At 37.0% G+C, this 22,168-nt stretch overlaps 1 protein-coding gene across 3 annotated transcripts in view; it reads left to right on the top strand.

Moving 5' to 3' along the window:
- Positions 1-9,802: 9,802 nt before the first annotated feature.
- sdr16c5a (short chain dehydrogenase/reductase family 16C, member 5a) overlaps positions 9,803-22,168 on the top strand; it is a 68,802-nt gene continuing 56,436 nt past the window's right edge. For 2 of the 3 annotated variants that reach the window (XR_013782064.1, XM_079379728.1), the window contains exons 1-2: positions 9,803-10,043; positions 10,221-10,560. Coding sequence is in view for 2 of the 3 variants with exons in the window: in XM_079379728.1 (XP_079235854.1) it covers positions 10,240-10,560 (321 nt within the window). In the remaining variant the exon portion in view is untranslated. The remainder of the gene's footprint in view (positions 10,044-10,220; positions 10,561-22,168) is intronic. The other variant, XM_079379729.1, reaches the window with a different exon arrangement.

Below are 22,168 nucleotides of genomic sequence, written 5' to 3'. Positions count from 1 at the left end.
GCCAGAATGAAAGTTTTTGCGACGTCTTTTTGGCGTTCAGTATTAACGTCCATACGACATAAATATTTAACGTTCAATAGACGTCCTCTGAGGGGCCAGAATGAAAGTTTATGCGACGTCTTTTTTAGACGTCTTTGTAGCGTTCAGTATTAACGTCCATATGACATAAATATTTAACGTTCAATAGACGTCCTCTGAGGGGCCAGAATGAAAGTTTATGCGACGTCTTTTTTAGACGTCTTTTTGGCGTTCAGTATTAACGTCCATATGACATAAATATTTAACGTTCAATAGACGTCCTCTGAGGGGCCAGAATGAAAGTTTATGCGACGTCTTTTTTAGACGTCTTTTTGGCGTTCAGTATTAACGTCCATATGACATAAATATTTAACGTTCAATAGACGTCCTCTGAGGGGCCAGAATGAAAGTTTATGCGACGTCTTTTTTAGACGTCTTTGTAGCGTTCAGTATTAACGTCCAAATGACATAAATATTTAACGTTCAATAGACGTCCTCTGAGGGGCCAGAATGAAAGTTTTTGCGACATCGAGGTTCATTCTAGTCATAGTAAAGGCAGTGTGCAGAAGTACTGCTTTAAAATTGTTAATAATAAATTAATACCCCTTACCTGTCCAAGACATATAGGTGTGCAAAGACATTTTTGTAGCCTTATTTACAATTGGAAATATGTGATCTGATCAATTAAAAAGGGACTGAAAAATAGTTTGAAACAACAAGTGAGCACTTTTTAACCATCTTTAATGACCTTTTCAGCAAAATATTAACAAGCGGATAAAACTAAATTCTAAAAGCTAAATTTAACTCTCAAGTGAACAACAACAACAAAAAAATCCCCCAAGACAAAGATATTTGGTCTGAAATGGGGAGGGGGTATAAAGTCCCCTATAGTCAAGTAAATTCACCTTTATTTATATAGCGCTTTTTACAATACAGATTGTGTCAAAGCACTTAACAGTATCAAATTGGAGGATAGAGTGTTAGTAATGTATAATGATAAGATTACACACTCAATTTTCAGTTAAAGGCATTTCATTATTGAATTGTCATTGTCTAGCTCAGTTTAGTTTAAATAGTATCTGTGAAATCAAATTGTCGATAATCACTAGAAATTAAGTGTCCCAAACTGAGCAAGCCAGAGGCGACAGCAGCAAGGAACCAAAACTCCCTCTGTGACAGAATGGAGAAAAAAACCTTGTGAGAAACCAGGCTCAGTCGGGGGTCAGTTCTCCTCTACAATGGAAATAAACACAAATGCCTTACAGTACTCATTCAAAAGTCCTCAGTTATTTTCCACCCCTGTATGCCCTCCATCTCCCTTCCTCCCAGGTGCATGTTTGAGATGTTCTGCTGCAAGATGCTTTATTGTAGCCTCTGTAGCTTCTTTGTCCCATTTCATGACTGCAGCTGCAAGAGTTGAACAAAAACAAAAATTACTAATATGTAAAGAAACCAACTTATTAATAGGTTTGCAGTGGGCAAAACCATTAATATATGCAGACCAATAATATATTTTTTGCAGAGAAATGTTTAGATACTTCTCAGAGAAATTAATAAATGTACAAAATACATGTATAACTGAATAATTTGTTTTCCCTGAAGATCCTCCGCTAAATGTATATAGGGTTTGAAATGAACAGTTCTCTGTCTGTGCCGCCTTCATTTACTTGGCAATTTTCATCTCTTTCACTTTAATTCTCGGGCACTGACTTGTTCGCTAAACTGAGCATCCAATCAGATTTCTCTCTCTTACCGACAGTCCCGACACCGATTCAACATGTCAAATTAGGCAAACTACCGCTGACGTGAGCCCGATGAGAGCTGAGTGGAACACACCAAACAAACTAGCCCGACAGACTCGGACTGATGGCCCAATGGCCGACTGTCGGCTTGGTGTGTCCCAGGCTTTAGGCTACAGACAAATTAGTTGTTTTTTTTCCAAGGGTTGGAGCTAAACTCTAATGCTTTTGAATTTGAAGTTTGTCCAATAGGTTACCATTTAAAAAAAATAAAATAAAAAATAAGGTCCAAGATCCAATTAGGTATACTTTTATTATAATAACACTAACAGAATATTTTTCTTAGTTAAGCTTTTTTGAGCATTCAGTTGCCATTGAAATTAAGATTCAAGGCCAGATTTCTTTTCTGGTTTTGGCCACCCATCTCAGGTTCGACTTGAGTGCAACGCACAGATTTTTTGACTTGCCTCTAATGTTCCTTAATTATTTTTTCTTGCTGAACAAAACTCTTCTCTATTGGGTGAACATATATAACAGACCTGTACAGCATGCACAAACACAGAAAAAGTGTGTAACTTTTAATTATGATGTGGTATTTATATTTGATTTGACCCTTGATGTAACTAAATGATGCACATTTAAATTTACCTGAGAAAACTTTTAAAGTGCTGTGTTACTTACCAAGAAACTCTATTAAAAATCCTTAAAGTCTTACACAGAACATTTCAAATCTTTATATACATTCAATTTTTTTTAAAGTTTATTAAAACTGTGCACAATTTATTTCAATTTAAGTTGCAATTAGATGTCATCTGATTATATTTGAGGACACCATTTGCTGACACTTGTCACAGTCATGATACGCATTGTGTAACTTGATTGTATCACACACAACATATGTGTGAAGAGTTCAGATGCAAAAGCCTCCAAGTGCCATCTGAAATTCTCTTCCAAAATGGGCATTTTTATCAGGCTCCTATATTTATGTTAAACTATTTTACTTTAATTGCATAGAAAATGACCTATCCATTGCTATTACTGAACCTAGGAGCCTGATAGAAATGCTCATTTTAGATGAAAATTTCAGACGGCATTTAGAGGCTGTTGCTTATGAACTCTTCATATATATATAAGGTTTTCTGCTTGAACAGAAACTTACCTTTTTAAGCCTTGTGCTTCAACCTGAAAGAGATGAAGAATATTCGTTATTACAAAACTAACGTTAATTATATAAAATTATATCTTTGTTGATCAAATGAGAAATACTCCGATATATCGCTCTGACATGAAATAACAGTTATATAAATCAGATTAATTTCAAGATTACTTGCACTGCTAAGCGTTCCATATTTTAAATGTTGCACTCCACAACTGGCGCCAAACCCAATAAGTTAAGTTACTCTCCTGGAAACACTTAAAGCGCCTTAAATTGTTTTGGTTAACATTACTTAACAATAATAGGCATTAAAAAAATAATTGTTAATTTTCGGTCTTCTGTCCGACTATATGACGCAATGATACATTATTCATTATCATGCAGACCTAGGCCTTGATACTAACAAGATATAATATTAACCATTGAAATTTTAACCTGCAAAATGTGCGTCCAAGGTCGCAAAGTCTCATAGAAGGTTAACCCCAATTGGTTACGATCATATTTAGAGTAAGTTACAAATTTCAAAACATGCTGAAACCTAGACACTGGATCGGGATATTTGTGTTAATGTGATGGGCCTGGAATGCCCGCGCAAAATGCCGCCATCGGCATCTAATGTCATAAACTTAACTGGAAAACACAAAATGTATTGTTTTTACTTACCTGTTTGCTTGCATTCAAATTTTCGGCGGTGTCTGTCGATCGTACATCTGCAGAATCTCTTTTCAGTTGACGTTACGTGTGACGTCACTGACGTGGCGATTATGAATCGTTTTTGATACGCTGCTGGATAAGAGTCCGACTAAATAAAATATTTGCCAATTATGTGTATTTTTTTTTCTGTCTGTATGTGTGTATATGTGTGTGTGTGTGTATATATATATATATATATATATATATATATATATATATATATATATATATTTATATATATATATATATATATATATATATTTTTTTTTACATTTTGAAAGCATGTTCTCTGCAAATACAAATTGAGATTAAAGTTAACACCCATTGTATGGCCATGAATGTATATAATTTTGGCTTTATGCATAACCTGTAAGACTTCAAACAACTTCAAAAAAAAGCGAAAATAGACTAAACTTGTTGACCTTATTTGATGCTGGAATGATGGAACTTATTGCTATCTGACTGTATGAAAACACCTAAATTAAAATATTTTAAATATTTGGGACAAGACCGGGTACATTTTGGTCCAAATATTATTTACAACATTTGGCCTATGTCTTGCAGCATAACACATCTGCTCTGTTCATGGCTATGCCAGTTTATGCAAAATCTGGGTCTTAGTGAAATAAATACATATGTATAGGTTTGCACAATTTTTGGGAATATTTAAGTGCACTCCATGGGAATTAATGAGGGGTACTGACATTTAGGCTTTGTATAACTAAAGCAAACATTATCACTGTGATTTAAAAATGTAATGATAATAGAGAGAAAGACCTTTATTGGCAGATATGTTTACACATAAGATGAATATATTTTGGTGACAGAAGCTTCCACAGCACAAACAGAATGACAGTGACAAGACACAGATAATAAAAAGAACAAAAATATGTAAATAGGAAATTACAATATACAAAAAAATAAAAGATATATAATACACAATATACAAAATAGGATATTAAGATGGTATCTGTGTGTACAGGTATGTTATGTACAATGCTAGGAAATGTAAATAAAGTGTGTTAAATAAATGTATAACTAGTGTTGTGTATTACACATTTATTGTAAAGTTAACTGTTCATAGATTGCCTGAGGGAAGAAACTCCTGTGCTGGCCGTTTTGGTGCTCAGAGCTCTGTAGCGTCAGCCCTTTTGCTCTCTCTGGATGAGTTCAGTTCTTGGAGAGTGGGGAGGGTACCAGTGATTTAATAACTGAGCTAAACCAGACAGTTATTGAAGTGCAGAGGATTCAATGATGGCAGAGTAGAACTGTATCAGCAGCTCCTGTGGCAGGTTGAACTTCCTCAGCTGGCGAAGGAAGTACAACCTCTGCTGGGCCTTTTTAACAATGGAGTCAATGTGAATGTCCCACTTCAGGTCCTGAGAGATATGGTGGTGCCCAGAAACCGAGAACCAGTTTTGCATGTCCAGAAGACGTCCAAGATGGGTGCTTTTGAGACGTTCAGATATTGAACCAGTTGTACACGTCCACAGACGTCCAAGATGGGTCCTTTTGAGACGTTCAGATATTGAACCAGTTTTGCATGTCCAGAAGACGTCCAAGAAAATCCCTAGTGAGACGTTTAGATATTTAAAAAGTTTTGCATGTCCAGAAGACGTCCAAGAGGGGTCCCCATCAGACGTTCAGATATTGAACTAGTTCTGCACGTCCAGAGACACACAAAAAAAGTCTCCGTCAGACGTTCAGATGTTGAACCAGTTTTGCATGTCCAGAAGACGTCCAAGAAAATCCCTAGTGAGACGTTTAGATATTTAAACAGTTTTGCATGTCCAGAAGACGTCCAAGAGGGGTCCCCATCAGACGTTCAGATATTGAACTAGTTCTGCACGTCCACAGACATACAAAAAAAGTCTCCATCAGACGTTCAGATGTTGAACCAGTTTTGCATGTCCAGAAGACGTCCAAGAAAATCCCTAGTGAGACGTTTAGATATTTAAACAGTTTTGCATGTCCAGAAGACGTCCAAGAGGGGTCCCCATCAGACGTTCAGATATTGAACTAGTTCTGCACGTCCACAGACACACAAAAAAAAGTCTCCGTCAGACGTTCAGATATTGAACTAGTTCTGCACGTCCACAGACACACAAAAAAAGTCTCCGTCAGACGTTCAGATATTGAACTAGTTCTGCACGTCCACAGACACACAAAAAAAAGTCTCCGTCAGACGTTCAGATATTGAACCAGTTTAGCACATCCACAGACGTCCAAGATGGGTCCTTTTGAGACGTTCAGATATTGAACCAGTTTTGCACGTCCACAGACATACAAAAAAAGTCTCCGTCAGACGTTCAGATATTGAACCGGTTTTGCACGTCCACAGACGTACAAAACGGGTCCCCATCAGACGTTCAGATATTGAACCGGTTTTGCACGTCCACAGACGTACAAAACGGGTCCCCATCAGACGTTCAGATATTGAACCGGTTTTGCACGTCCACAGACGTACAAAACGGGTCCCCATCAGACGTTCAGATATTGAACCTGTTTTGCACGTCCACAGACGTACAAAACGGGTCCCCATCAGACGTTCAGATATTGAACCTGTTTTGCACGTCCACAGACGTACAAAACGGGTCCCCATCAGACGTTCAGATATTGAACCAGTTTTGCACGTCCAGTAGACTTCCAAAAGTGGTTCTGAACTGACAGACGTTATACAGACATGATCTGAACGTCTCTCTGATGTCACATGTTTGCTGGGTAGCTTATGTTTGATAAATTTAGCCGTTTCAAATCATCACGACTTGCCTAAAATAAAATCTATAGATATAAAACAGTTCAAGCATATAACAATGTTTAAACGTTAAACCTAGATAAATGTGCGCTGTTAGACGCATATCCAATAGTTTGTTCGGAGAGTGGAAGCTAGTGACATGAAGGAATGAAGTCACCAGCGCAATCACTTGCATTTTTGTAAAAGGGTCTACTTTTATTTGTGTGCATTCACAATATCAACAAAACATTGTGCTTTTATGAAATAAAGAAAACAAAAATGAAGTGCTTTCTACCGTCTCGGTCTTAAACAGGAGCGCTTCACAAAAATGAACTGAAACTCAGTGAATACATGCCTCACAGACATGACAAATATATCTATAGAAAGCTTTAAATTACTACTTAACGAAATAAAACAAATCGAAAACCAAAACTCTTTCATTATAATCATAATCCATAAAGATTAATTTCTCTCTAAAGGCGCATCTAATGAGGAGACGGCGACTTTATCCTCAGAAAACATTAGTTTATTAATAAATAATTCAAATATCTCCTTACTATTTCCCTGACACATTCATTGTAATTACTTTTGCTGGGGCATTGCGGCAAGCTTTAGCCTTATTGCGTGCATTTTGAACGCAGAACTCTTCAGCTGCGATGATGGCACTCATGCTGCTGTGGGACACTAAACACTGTTGAGCCGCTCTTGACAGTCGCGGCAGCACAGTCTCGTGTTGTTTCCACCAGCGCGCCAAATTGTTCCTCACTAATAAGGAGAAGCCTAAAACAGGCCCGAGGCCCAGCTGCGTCTGAACTATGACGTGAAAATTGGCCCGAAGCCTGGCCTTAGGGGCGTAAAAAAGTCTGGGCCCGTCGGGCCTGGCTTGAAATGCAGGTCTCTAATATGAGACACCATTGTTTCAGGAGTTTAGGACACAGAATAGGACATGTTTACTCAATAACAGTTTTATTTCCAATTTGGACTCATGTATTTGCGTTATTTTTTAAGATTTACCTGTTTGTTTGTTTGTTTTTTTTCTAAGCTTGTTTCCTGTCATAACTATGCAAAGACATGATTTCAAAAACATTATCATAGCTATTTAACTATTTCTTTATATGTTTTTAAATCTTTATTTAACCTCAGAATGATCTCAAAGTAAGTCTGATTTTGTGGTGGCTGTGCTTTAAAATTACATTATTATAATCTTAATACAAGTGATGAAGGATTTCGAAAGTCTGACAGTGTTGAGTCAGTCAGTGTTGAGTACTGCTGTAAGGTTAACCCTACCTGGTTTACATGTTTTAAAAATGATTAACAGTTAAAAACATTAGAAAACATTAGCAATTTAGAAAAGTATTCAAAAAGTAATCAAATGTAATCAGTTGCATTACTTCAATAGTGATGGCGCAGTGGATAAGACACATGCCTTTGGTGTGAGAGACCCGGGTTCGAATCCACTGTAAGACACCAATGTGTCCCTGAGCAAGACACTTAACCCCTAGTTGTTCCAGAGGTGTGCGACCTCTGACGTATATAGCAATTGTAAGTCGCTTTGGATAAAAGCGTCAGCTAAATGAATAAATGTAAATGTAATATAAAAGTTACACTACTTATTACTTTTTAAATTGGGTAACTTCTGTAACCTATTACATTTCCAAAGTAACCTTCCCAACACTGGTAACAGGAGCGTTTGTCATTTAACCCTTGTGCATCAATAAAAAAAAGTTACACTTAGGTCCATAGTGAACAAAAATGTCCATGTCAAAAAAACGGTCATAAAAATTGGAAGCTTGGGAGCAGAGACTTAAGTGTAGTCTCATTTTAAAGAAGACCCATGGCAGATTTTTGTTGAACCAAAAAAAAGTTATACAGGTTTAAGTTTATGAAAATTATTTATAAACAATATTTTATATTTTATTTTATGAATATTTTATATATGAAACATGTTGAACTCTAAACCTGCTAGAAAATCAAAGCCATAAATCTAAACAAGTTGTGTTCCAAATTTGAGGTTGATATCTCAAAAAATTAGCTTTCAGTAAAATTTTGTTTGGGCGCAGTACCAACTTTTCCCCATTAGATGCCAGCAAAACTCTGCTGGTTCACACAGTGCTTGGATTTGTGATTTGCAGTAGAGTTTCTCTCTCTCAATTTTAACAAGAACACACACATACACACACACAATTTGTTTTTATGACACACATACAAACCACACTCTGACATCCATACCAACACATCTACACAATTATAGCTGCATTATTTATCCAATTGGCTCGCAGAAGTAGAAAACAGGAATAAAGCGAGTATTTGCTTTATAGACACTTTATAGACCAAACCTGAAAAAATGGTACCATCTGGTAAAAAATAGTAAAAAAATAAATTTTGAAGCCTTGCCAACAGAATCAACCTGCATAATTTTACAGTTAAATGGCACTGCGATTAAAAATAGAAGTTTTAATGGGTTTCAATGGGGACATTTTTGTCCAAAAGGTCCTGAGTGTAACAATTTTGTGTACCTAGTGTAAAATAGATTTATTAAAGGAAATGAGGGTGGAATATTAAAATTCCAATAAAAATACACACCCGAGCCAAAATTTATGCAGTTAGCATTAACACAGGCAAAATTATCAAAAAAACTAAACAAAACTAAAATGGACAAAAATGTCCATAAGGGTGCACAAGGGTTAAGGATAAAAAATATATCTTAATAAATAATTTGTTGCTTTTACTGAAATTTTACATTCATAAGCGTAAATTCAAAACTCCCCCACAATTAGTTTTTTTCCCCTATTCCCCTACATTTTCTTTGGGTTTGTATATATATTTTATTGTCTTTCTCATCACTATTTTGTATTTTATTTTATCTTAAATTTATTTTGTGATATGGTACAGAGTGTGAATGAAAATTGTGTATATTCTCACTCGTGATATGTAAATCTCCAATGCCTTTCTATGTTGTTGTTCAAAGCATTGAATAATAATAAAATAAATAATAATAATAAAAAAAATCAAACAAACAAAAAATTAAATAAAATACAACCCTGCTACCAGTACGTGCGCTGTTTCAGACAGGAATTTGGACTGATTATTGATTATTTTCACCAAAATGACTTTATTAATGACAAATTAATCATCTGACTACTTCAGCAAGACACTTTTTTTCAGACTTTCATAAATGCTTCATGATTTCCACCTCCGCAGGCTCCATACTCTAGATTAGAAGATAATTACTGTTCTTAAAGAACAGATCTAGCGATTTTAATAGAACATTGTCATTAATAGATATAATTATCACTCATAATAGTGTAAGTTCTACTCTGTATGTATATTGTACTGGTTATTATAAAATAATTTTTCCTAACAGACACTGACTGTAGTGAAGTCGAAAAATCCACACAAAACACATAAATACTTTTAGTTTAACAGCTCCCACAAGCCAATGCGAGGAGTCCGTGACGTGTCACGTGACGGCAGTGTTTCTATCCTATCACGGTCCATCCCGTAGACCTACTGCACTTTCAGAACCAGGTAAACTCCATTAACCACATTTTTAAAGAGAGTAACAGTAAAGTCATTCTCAAAGTGTGCGCGAGCCCTAGTCGTCTTTGGTTCATGTTAATTTGAAGGACAAATATTTATTTTCCGACTGCGATCTGCACGATAACAACTCACCATTCGGGAACTTTGTATCTCACACAAGAAGGTAAACCTTGTGGCACTCTTTAAGAGACCTGCTTTAAATTTATTCTCTCTCTCTCTCTCAACTTATGTTTTTAAAATAAATAATCGGTGTGTTTCTGTCTACACTGTTTTTATGCAGCGTTTGTATAAGTCTAGTCACACTGCACTGTTCTTTCTTTGTCATGTAACGTTACATAAGGTCACCTGCAAATCTCAAAATGAACTTTCTCTTGGAGACTCTTCGGTTGATAGTGTTAACCTTATACTACCACCTGGAATCTTTCATAAAAGCCATCGTCCCTCAGAGGAAGAAAGATGTGACAGGGGAGATTGTGCTCATTACTGGGGCAGGTAGTGGTATTGGCAGACTGATGGCCCTCGAGTTTGCCCCACTAGACGTCACACTGGTGCTTTGGGACATTAATGTGGATGGTTTGAAGGAAACTGCTAAGCAGGTTAAAGAAAGAGGAGCATCAAGGGTACATTACTACCAGTGCGACTGCAGTGACAGAGAAGTGGTTTACAGAGTGGCAGATCAGGTAAGCCAGGTTTAAACCTATTGTTGTGAGCTGTTCCCCTCTCTGGAATGACAAGTATTTAATTTAAAACCATAAGTGCATTGCCGAATATAATTTTAGTGGTCTGTTGAGTTGTATATCGTAGACAATATAATTTTATTATAGCATTATTGCACATTATAGAAAGTATTGGAACATATGTCAGCATCACCTTTGAACTCTCTTGTAATGCAGCTCTTGTTATACTTGATTCTGATTGGTCAGTCATGACATTCTTCTGTCATATATATATATATATATAACCTTGCTATGTGTACTGCGTTAAGCTAACTGAGACTTGTTATAGCACTTGCATATCATTCCTCTTTTGTTAATTTTGATTGCTTCCATTGTCCTCATTTGTAAGTCGCTTTGGATAAAAGCAACTGCTAAATTACTAAATGTAAATGTAATATATATTTGCATAATGACCACTAAACTATATATTGGACTTTTGTCCCTGTCATTATTCTCATTGATCTGCCATCATATATTTTGCATGACAATTTCTAAACTATAGGCCTATATCACGCCATTGACCCATATATATATATATATATATATATATATATATGCAGTGCTCGAATTGAATCAAGTCTTATGGGGGGTCCCCACCATCAGACTTTTTTTTTTGGTGGGGGTTAGTCTCGCAATATACAATTTATACAAAATAAACAATATATTTGATCATAATATGCATAACTATATACTATTTAATGTTGTATAACAAAGAGAGATAAGCTACTATTCTTCTTTTAAATGGCTTACTCCAAGTAATACTGGATTTCGAGGGTGACAAAGCAGCAGACCCAAAAGGGCAACTATGGCAAATATACCAGGGGACTACATATAAGGCACTTGAAGATCCGTAAAAGCATGTGACATAAAAATACATTGAAATTTCTCAAAAACTGTAGAAAATATTCATATGGCTTTCAGACACACTGAATGGTATTCAAATTCAGCAGTGGCACAGGAATAATTATTTCATAATGTTTCAGAAAGCAGTGATAAAGGAGCAGTCAGTAACTTCAAATGGACATTTTAAAGGACCTTTTTATTACTTAAACAGTAGCAAAAGGATACTATAGAGATGAGATTAAGTATTATTCAAAGAGTGCAAGACAACTGGGCAAACAGGATATAGTCTTTATAATAGTTTATAAGTTTAACGTAGGCATGTCCAGGAGATTCTCAAAATTCAACTCATTTATCCATAACAGCTCTCAATGTAATTTCAGGAACCAGTGGGTGAAGACATAAACCAATATACAGGTGCATCTCAATAAATTAGAATGTTGTGGAAAAGTTAATTTATTTCAGTAATTCAACTCAAATTGTGAAACTTGTGTATTAAATAAATTCAATGCACACAGATGGAAGGAGTTTAAGTCTTTGGTTCTTTTAATTGTGATTTAGTCTCACATTTAACAAAAACCCACCAATTCACTATCTCAACAAATTACAATACTTCATAAGACCAATAAAAAAAAACATTTTTAGTGAATTGTTGGCCTTCTGGAAAGTATGTTCATGTACTGTATATGTACTCAATACTTGGTAGGGGCTCCTTTTGCATTAATTACTGACTCAATTCTGCGTGGCATGGAGTTGATCAGTTTGTGGCACTGCTGAGGGGGTATGGAAGCCCAGGTTGCTTTGACAGTGGCCTTCAGCTCATCTGCATTTTTTGGTCTCATTTCTCATCTTCCTCTTGACAATACCCCATAGATTGTCTATGGGGTTCAGGTCTGGTGAGTTTGCTGGCCAGTTAAGCACACCAACACCATGGTCATTTAACCAACTTTTGGTACCTTTGGCAGTGTGGGCAGGTGACAAATCCTGCTGGAAAATGAAACCAAAATCTTTAAAAAGCTGGTCAGCAGAAAGAAGCATGAAGTGCTCCAAAATTTCTTGGTAAACGGGTGCAGTGACTTTGGTTTTCAAAAAACACAATGGACCAACACCAGCAGATGACATGGCACCCCAAATCATCACAGACTGTTGAAACTTCACACTGGACTTCATGCAACTTGGACTATGAGCTTCTCCACCCTTCCTCCCGTCTCTAGGACCTTGGTTTCCAAATACAAAACTTGCTCTCATCTGAAAAGAAGACTTTGGACCACTGGGCAACAGTCCAGTTCTTCTTCTCCTTAGCCCAGGTAAAACGCCTCTGACGTTGTCTGTGGTTCAGGAGTGGCTTAACAAGAGGAATATGACAACTGTAGCCAAATTCCTTGACACGTCTGTGTGTGGTGGCTCTTGATGCCTTGACCCCAGCCTCAGTCCATTCCTTGTGAACTTCACCCAAATTCTTGAGTCAATTTTGCTTGACAATCCTCATAAGGCTGCGGTTCTCTCGGTTGGTTGTGCATCTTTTTCTTCCACACTTGTTCCTTCCACTCAACTTTCTGTTAACATGCTTGGATACAGCACTCTGTGAACAGCCAGCTTCTTTGGCAATGAATGTTTGTGGGTTACCCTCCTTGTGAAGGGTGTCAATGATTGTCTTCTGGACAACTGTCAGATCAGCAGTCTTCCCCATGATTGTGTAGCCTAGTGAACCAAACTGAGAGACCATTTGGAAGGCTTAGGAAACCTTTGCAGGTGTTTTGAGTTGATTCGCTGATTGGCATGTCACCATATTCTAATTTGTTGAGATAGTGAATTGGTGGGTTTTTGTTAAATGTGAGACTAAATCACAATTAAAAGAACCAAAGACTTAAACTACTTCAGTCTGTGTGCACTGAACTTATTTAATACACGAGTTTCACAATTTGAGTTGAATTACTGAAATAAATGAACTTTTCCACGACATTCTAATTTATTGAGATGCACCTGTATATATTCAAGAGTTTTTATTTGTCACATACACAATTATACCGAGTATAACCAGCAGTGAAATGTAGCATATATATTTATTTATTTATTTGTATTTTTTTAAAGTAAAAACATTAATATTGTGAGAATGTGAAACAGCTGTTTTCTGTATTTTTCTATTTTCACATCATGATCATGATCCTTCAGAAATCATTTTAATATGCTGATTTGCTGCTCAAACATTTCTTATTATCAATGTTGAAACCAGTTGTGTACAAATGGTTTTCAGGATTCTTTGATGAGTAGAAAGTTCAAAAGATTCAATTTATGCATCCCTTCTGAATAAAAGTATTAATTTCTTTAATTTATTTCCACCCAAAAACCCCAAACTTTTGAACGATAGTGTATAATGTTACAAATTATATCTATTTCAGATAAATGTTGTTCTTTTGAACTTTCTATTCATCACAGAATCCAGAAAAAAAAATTGTACATAACTGTTTTCAACATTGATAATAATAATCAGAAATGTTTCTTGAGCAGCAAATCAGCATATTAGAATGATTTCTGAAGATCATGTGTGTTACGGTCCCTTTTATATAAATAATTAGTGGGGAAGTCGTGGCCTAATGGTTAGAGAGTCGGACTCGTAATCGAAAGGTTGTGGGTTCGAGTCCCCGGCCGGCAGGGATTGTAGGTGGGGGGAGTGAATGTACAGCGCTCTCTCCACCCTCAATACCATGACTGAGGTGCCCTTGAGCACCTCAATACTGCTCCGGGTGTGTGTGTGTGTGTGTGTGTGTGTGTGCGTGCGTGTGTGTGTGTGTGCGCGCGTGCATTTGTTCACTACTCACTGCTGTGTGTGTGCACTTGGATGGGTTAAACGCAGAGCACCAATTTCGAGTATACTTGACAATCTAGGGGTGACGGGGAAGTAGCATATACCATTAAAGGTGTATGAAAGCGTAAGAGAGAGAGAGTGTTGGCTTTATCTGCAATCACAGCACTCACACACAAGGAAACTCTTCAAGAATTCATTTACAAAGTAGTGTCTCTAGTACAGCAGTAAAAAAAAAAAAAACAGAAGTAAACAGTACAGGCACTGAAGACTGGAGTAATGATGCTGAAAATTGTTTACTATTGTATTATTATTATTTTAAATTGTAATAATATTTAATTATATTAGTGTTTTTACTGTATTTTGGATCAAATCAATGGAGGCTTGGTGAACAGAAATGACTTTTGAACAGTAGTGTAAGTTGAACGATTTTAGTGCAGTTTACATAGTTACGTCCAGTAGGTGGCGCAGTGGACTGTTATGAGTGAGTCTGTCAGTCAGCAGACTATTCAACCATTTCTGTCCAAAAGTCTGCTTTATTCAGGAACTTACTATGGCTATCAATATGTCAATCATAGCTATTTCAAGAGTAAATCCCGCATTTACATGCCGATGTAATTCCCGAAACTTTGCAGCGTGTATGTGGCCGTTGGTCTTAGCAGCATGAAAAACAAGTTTTATACAATTCTGAATGGATTATATATAGCACAGAAACCGCACAACGAGCACTCCCTTTATAATTACTAAAAAGCTGTCACTCATCTTCATCGAGATCTCTAGCACCCCAGAACCAGGCCTAATAATAATTTATGCAAGGAATACAAAAGACATGGAGTTGATAAATATAGTGGAAAGATATAGAGAGAAAATTACCCCTCAAAAAAGTCAGTAAGAAGCTTCCTCTTCCCGACTGCGAGTGGAGGTTTGTTATTCTCCATTTTTTTAGCTGAAGTTAGCTTGACGGAGCGGCGCCAATCAAGCAGTCATGTCAACGATGTCCTGCGCTTAGCGGTCTTTAGATGTGGGGCGGGGCGTTTAAAATTTAAAGAGACATGACAACTAGCCCATAAACAAACTTAATATAAATTATTGTAAATAATTCACGAAATTTAATTTACCATATCCATTGCTTGAATTTAATCACATTTGTCATTATCATTTTTACTCAAATAAAAATATCTGAGGGACCCCCCTAAGTCTATATTTTACTTCTTATGGGGGGTCCCTAATGCCTTATGGGGGGTCCCGGATCCCCCCAGCCCCCCTTCAATTCGAGCAGTGTATATATGTATATATATATATATATATACACACACACAGTGAGGTCAATAAGTATTTGATCACCCTGTGATTTTGCAAGTTCTCTGACTTAGAAATCATGGAGGGGTCTACAATTTTCAGCATAGGTGCATTTCCACTGTGAGAGACAGAATCTAAAAATAAAAATCCGGAAATCACATTGTATGATTTTTTTTAACAATTTATTTGTGAATTACTGTGTCAAATAAGTATTTGATCACTTGCTTATCCGCCAGATTTCTGACCCTCAAAAACCTGTTATTTTGCTTTTAAATAGTCCAGCTACACTCTGCTCATGATTCTAAATTAGTAGCAACTGTTTGAGGTCGTTAGCTGTCATAAAGACACCTGTGCACCCCACAATCAGCCAAAGTCTTAAGTAGCAACATGGGCAAAACCAAAGAGCTGTCAATAGACACAAGAGACAAAATTGTAAACCTTCACAAAGCTGGAAAGGGCTACGGGGCAATTGCCAAGCAGCTTGGTGAAAAAAGAACAACTGTTGGAGCAATTGTCAGAAAATGGAAGAGGCTAATGTTGACTGTCAATGTCCCTCGGACTGGGGCCCCACGGAAGATCTCTCCTCGTGGGGTATCAATGATGCTAAGAATGGTGAAGAATCAGCCCAGAACTACACGGGAGGAGCTGGTCAATGCCGTGAAGAGAGCTGGGACCATCGTTTCCAAGGCTACTATCAGTAATACACTAAGACGTCATGGTTTAAAATCTTGCATCGCACGGAAGGTTCCCATGCTTAAGTCAGCCCATGTCCAGGCCCGTCTGAAGTTTGCCAGGGACCATCTGGATGATCCAGAGGAGTCATGGGAGAAAGTCCTGTGGTCAGATGAGACCAAAGTAGAACTTTTTGGTCTTAACTCCATTCGCCGTGTTTGGAGGAAGAAGAATGATGAGTATCATCCCAATAATACCATACCTACAGTGAAGCATGGGGCTGGAAGCATCATGCTCTGGGGGTGTTTTTCTGCACAGGGGACAGGACGACTGCACTGTATTAAGGAGAGGAGGAACGGGACCATGTATTGTGACATATTGGGCAAAAACCTCAGTCAGAGCATTAAAGATGGGTCATGGCTGGGTCTTCCAACATGACAATGACCCAAAGCACACAGCCAGGAAAACCAAGGAGTGGCTCCATAAGAAGCATATCAATGTTCTGGAGTGGCCTAGCCAGTCTCCAGACCTAAATCCAATAGAAAATCTTTGGAGGGAGCTGAAACTCCGTGTTGCTCAGCAACAGCCCCGAAACCTGACAGATCTAGAGAAGATCCCTCCTGCAGTGTGTGCAAACCTGGTGAAGAACTACAGGAACCGTTTGACCTCTGTAATTGTTAACAAAGGCTTCTGTACCAAATATTAAACATTTTTGACTCAAGTGATCAAATACTTATTTGACACAGTAATTCACAAAAAAATCATACAATGTGATTTCCGGATTTTTATTTTTAGATTCTGTCTCTCACATGGAAATGCACCTATGCTGAAAATTGTAGACCCCTCCATGATTTCTAAGTAAGAGAACTTGCAAAATCACAGGGTGATCAAATACTTATTGACCTCACTGTATATATTAGACTGTTGTCCCTTTTGCAGTCATTGTTTAATGCTGCGTTCATGCCTTCTTGTAATCACAGTCATTTTGAGATGACAACATGTGATGTTCTACTCTGAGCTGTTCCTAAATGTGCTAGTGCCTAAATAAATCGGTGGTCAGCGTTCATGTTGTACAAGTCATTGCTCTCAGAAAATTTCCAGTTCTACAAGGACGTGAATGCTTTACAAGATGGAATCTCAAAAGTACTGTAATTTTTTACATGGCATGAACACACCTTTAGTTATGTCTTTCATATCGCTGAGAGTTCTGTTTCTTCTCGTATGATACGGCTTTTCTCAAACACTCCGGCTCAGTTCCCAAAAATTTTTTTTTTTTTCACAAAACAATAAGTTCAGATGTCGGAACTGTTAGTTCCTTGTTCACAATCGTATTTGAATTTCTTATTGTTTTATGCAAATTGTGTGTGTTTTGGCACGTGTACAACTGAGCAAGTGCAATTGTCTAAAATTTGCACAACTGAATGCATGCATGGCTTGTTGATCAAAACTGATAAATTGATTCTTAGTGAAATTGTCAAACTCTTCACAACTTCTAAATGTTCTTTCATTATGTGAGCCATCACATGCCAAATGATCCATTAGACAAGCATGTATATTCCATAAATATCAGATATGGAATGGTTGTTGTTTGCTAAGTTGGCAAATGGCTTGCCACTAGGGGTTGCAAAGGGGTGGAAATGTTCTGTAAATTTCCTGAAAGTTTTCAGAAATTTCCTGGAAAATTTCTGCCCCTTTGAAACCCTACCTGCCATAATAATGAAATGGGGAATCTTGCCAATCAATCAAGTTTGGAAGCATAGGCTATTTAGAGAGTTTGCCCAGCACAGTCACTACCAATGGTGAAATTTCAGTTTACATGTAACACAACTACAAAAATAAATCTACTGTATAAATAGAAGTGTTCATTTCCAGTGTTGACTTTTCCCAATACATTTTACCTACTGTTGAAATATGTATCTATAAAATTATCAGTGTGATAACACAGACAAAACATACTTGTATAGTAAGCAGTCTGTCAAAAAAAGTAGAAAAAAATGCATAAATATGAAATGAAATGCCATATAACAAAATGAAATTCACATATAACAAATATTTCCATGGTGAAAATAAAAAACATCTAAACATTTTGACCTGTGTGGTTTATACAATGACAAAAATGTTTTTAATTTTACTATATCTTCTCACTGACACAGTAACTAGGTTTTGAAGCTTGAATTAAATGTTTTGAGTGAGTTACTACCTTTTGCAGCATGCAATAGGGTTCTGATGTTTCAGCAAACAGTACTGACAATTGCACATACAGTTTGGAGATTAAGACTGTCGAAAAATGTGCCAAAGCAATTGTGAAAAACTGTAAAATATTTTTTATTCATTTATTTGATAAGTGCCAGAGTAGTGAGTAGGCTAATGTACAGTCAGCATCATTTGCAAAATAAACAGTGAAGGGTTAATCAGGACAGTGGCGACACGTTCTCACTCCCAACTCGTCACATATTGACACTTGGTCAAGAAGACATAATTTTTCACGCTCAATGTACCCCTTTAGCCTCACTTTTCGACGTGCAGGGTCCTCTGTTGTTTTCAGTTGTTTGTCTTAATTTAATGGTTTGCATGCATTTAAAAATACTTAAATACTTAATAAATAATTTTTGAATAAATTATTACGGTAGTTGTATCTGCCTGTTATATCTTGTGTTTTATTGACAAATGGTAGGTTTAGGGGCAGGGATTGGGTTACGTGCTCATAAATGTGTAAATAGTGTAATATAAATAAAACTGCTTAAAAAATTTTCTGTATAAGGTGGAATGTCACAGAATTTGTTAAACTTTAAATGAATTAACCAAAAGTTGGTGATTACACTTAAATATGGACTAGTATCTAATAATATTAAGTATCTATGTAAATATTAAGACTAGTATCTAAGTAAATATTAAGCTACAAAAAGACGATTTAAACATGAATCCTGCACGTTCTGGGTGTTTGTGTTAATGAATAGGGGTTAAGTGTCTTGCTCAGGGACACATTGGTGTCTCACAGTGGATTCGAACCCGGGTCTCTCACACCAAAGGGTCTTATCCATGTGTCTTATCCACTGCGCCATCTGAATACTGAACTACTGAACTACACATACTGAAGCGCGTGTGACGCTTGCAGTGATTTCAGCGTCTACCATCTCTCTAAATAAGGACATAAATACATGAACATTTCCAAAACTGCTCTGAGAGTCACTTCATGAGCATTTTACCGTTTCATTTGAGTAAAATTAGCCTCATATCACACAGAAATTAAAAGGTATTCACGGCAACCCGTCAAAATAAAAGTTCGGATTAACTTGAAAACACTGTGCCAGAGATGTTGTTCAGTAGAATGTACAAAATACTACTAATACTATTAGTATTACTACTAAAATTATTAAAACTTCAATTTTTAAGGTATAATCACATAAACATTTCTTCTGTATTTTATTATTAGTAAATCCCCTTTGTTAGCCAAAAAATAAAGTTTGTTTAATTCTCAATTATTAAAAGATAAATATGTATTATGCCTTCATTTGATAAACAGAAAACTTTAAATGGGGGAAAAACACATTTCATAAGGCTATTTTAAGAATAAATGTAAATAAATGTTGTTTTTATGCATTTTAAATGATTAGACATGCTAAAACAGAGGATTTGTTAACAATAAAACATGGTGAGAAAAATAAAACATTTCATAGGGCCCTAAGCATGTAGTTTTTTTTTTTTTTTTTTTTTTACTTTTTAATAATTGATGTGAAATTGTATAAGTTTCATGATTTAAATTAATTAGGCATGCTTTTTTATTAATAAAAATGTAATCTAACCATTAAAAAGGAGTCCAGAAAAAAGTGGAATCTAGAACAATTAAAACGGAATTTGGGAAAAAATAAAACCGATTTCATAGGGCCCTACACAGGTGAGCACACTCCTACCAACGGAAAGAAGTGCGCGTCTGAAAATATGTCACATCAATCATCCCAAACCCCCCTCCCCAAAAGGTGTAAACCTAGGGAAACACTGGGTGCTTCTCAATATCCCTCCTCGCTTCCTCGCTCCTCTGTCCTCCATCCTATGACTCGGAAACCGATCGAGCTCAGCCATCTTGAAGGACATCTCAATTCTCTAATTGCACCGCGAGGAGGCATGGAACGAGGAGTGAAGAGCGAGGAGCCTTCCAGAGGAGCTATGAGCGAGGATACACAGGTGTATCCTATGCGGAAGTCTTTTTCATAGAAAAACCTGAAGCACGTGTAAATTTTCCTCCCCCTTCTCATCTGTTTTAATAATTTTAATTTATATTTTACCTTTGCAATTTAAATAAACCATACATGTCATATATTTCAACAGGGAATCTTGCTTTATTAATATTTATTTTGAATGTCTTAAAAAACAAACTTTAACAATTTAAGGGCAGATCCATTATGCGCAGCTGATGACGCTCTGAAGTGACGCTAAAGGGAGAGAGGATATATCATTTCACTTGATTCAATTCCTCCGTCCTTGTTTCCTTTCCATGCATCTTGAAGGCTTGGAGCTAAGATGCGAGGAAAGGAAACGAGGATGCACAAATAAGAATCGAGAAGCACCCATTTTTTGATTACAGTGGGGGAAAAAATTATTTGACCCCCTGCTGATTTTGTACGTTTGCCCACTGACAAAGAAATGATCAGCCTATAATTGTAATGGTAGGTGTATTTGAACAGTGAGAGACAGAACAACAAAAAAATCCAGAAAAACGCATTTCAAAAAAGTTATAAATTGATTTGCATTTTAATGAGTGAAATATTTGACCCCTTCGCAAAACATGACTTAGTACTTGGTGGCAAAACCCTTGTTGGCAATCACAGAGGTCAGACGTTTCTTGTTGTTGACCACCAGGTTTGCACACTCTCAGGAGGGATTTTGTCCCACTCCTCTTTGCAGATCCTCTCCAAGTCATTAAGATTTCGAGGCTGACGTTTGGCAACTCGAACCTTCAGCTCCCTCCACAGATTTTCTATGGGATTAAGGTCTGTAAACTGGCTAGGGCACTCCAGGACCTTAATGTGCTTCTTCGTGAGCCACTCCTTTGTTGCCTTAGCCATGTGTTTTGGGTCATTGTCATGCTGGAATACCCATCCACGACCCATTTTCAATGCCCTGGCCCTGATGGTACATGGCCTCGTCCATCGTCCCTTTGATGCGGTGCAGTTGTCCTATCCCCTTAGCAGAAAATCACCCCCAAAGCATAATGTTTCCACCTCCATGTTTGACGGTGGGGATGGTGTTCTTGGGTAGCATTCCTCCTCCTCCAAAACACTGCGAGTTGAGCTGATGCCAAAGAGATCGATTTTGGTCTCCTCTGACCACAACACTTTCACCCAGTTCTCCTCTAAATCATTCAGATTAGGGATGTCAATTTTCGATCATTCCCATGATCGATCGTCGTTTAAATTAACGGTCTATTGCAGTGGCATATTCTCTGGCATAACAGGATGTACAAATGCCAATCAAAGGGAGAGCGTGCCGTAGTTACGTTTGGGATAATTATACTTTGTTGGCTGTTTCATATCACGGCAATGCACTGAATGTGCCTCTTTAACTGGTTTCATGATGCTCGTTGGTGTATTTTAAAACACAGTCGCAATGTTTGCAATTGACATTATTGGCATTTAAAATAATATGATTCCTTCCGGCCATGTGGCTGAGTCGTGTGTTCAGTGAACTTTTCCTCTGGCAGTGCTATGGAAAACACACTGGTGCTCACATGAAACATTTTAATGTGAGTATTATGACACAAGTGAGGTGCAAAGCATTTTTATAAGATAAATAATGGGTTAGCAGGCAAATGTAACATCGTGACCAAATGTTACATCTTGGACTCACGCCGTTCGAGCCCATACATTTAAATAATCAAACCATACACGGCTTTGTGTTCTGCCAGTTGGTCACGAAATTTCCATGATTTTAATAATATTTTTTTCTTAAAAATTTGTTTCT

Source organism: Barbus barbus (assembly GCF_936440315.1).
Source record: "Barbus barbus genome assembly, chromosome: 26".
Taxonomy (NCBI): domain Eukaryota; kingdom Metazoa; phylum Chordata; class Actinopteri; order Cypriniformes; family Cyprinidae; genus Barbus; species Barbus barbus.
Note: the sequence above shows the minus strand (reverse complement) of the source record. Positions and strands in the feature narration are given on the sequence as shown.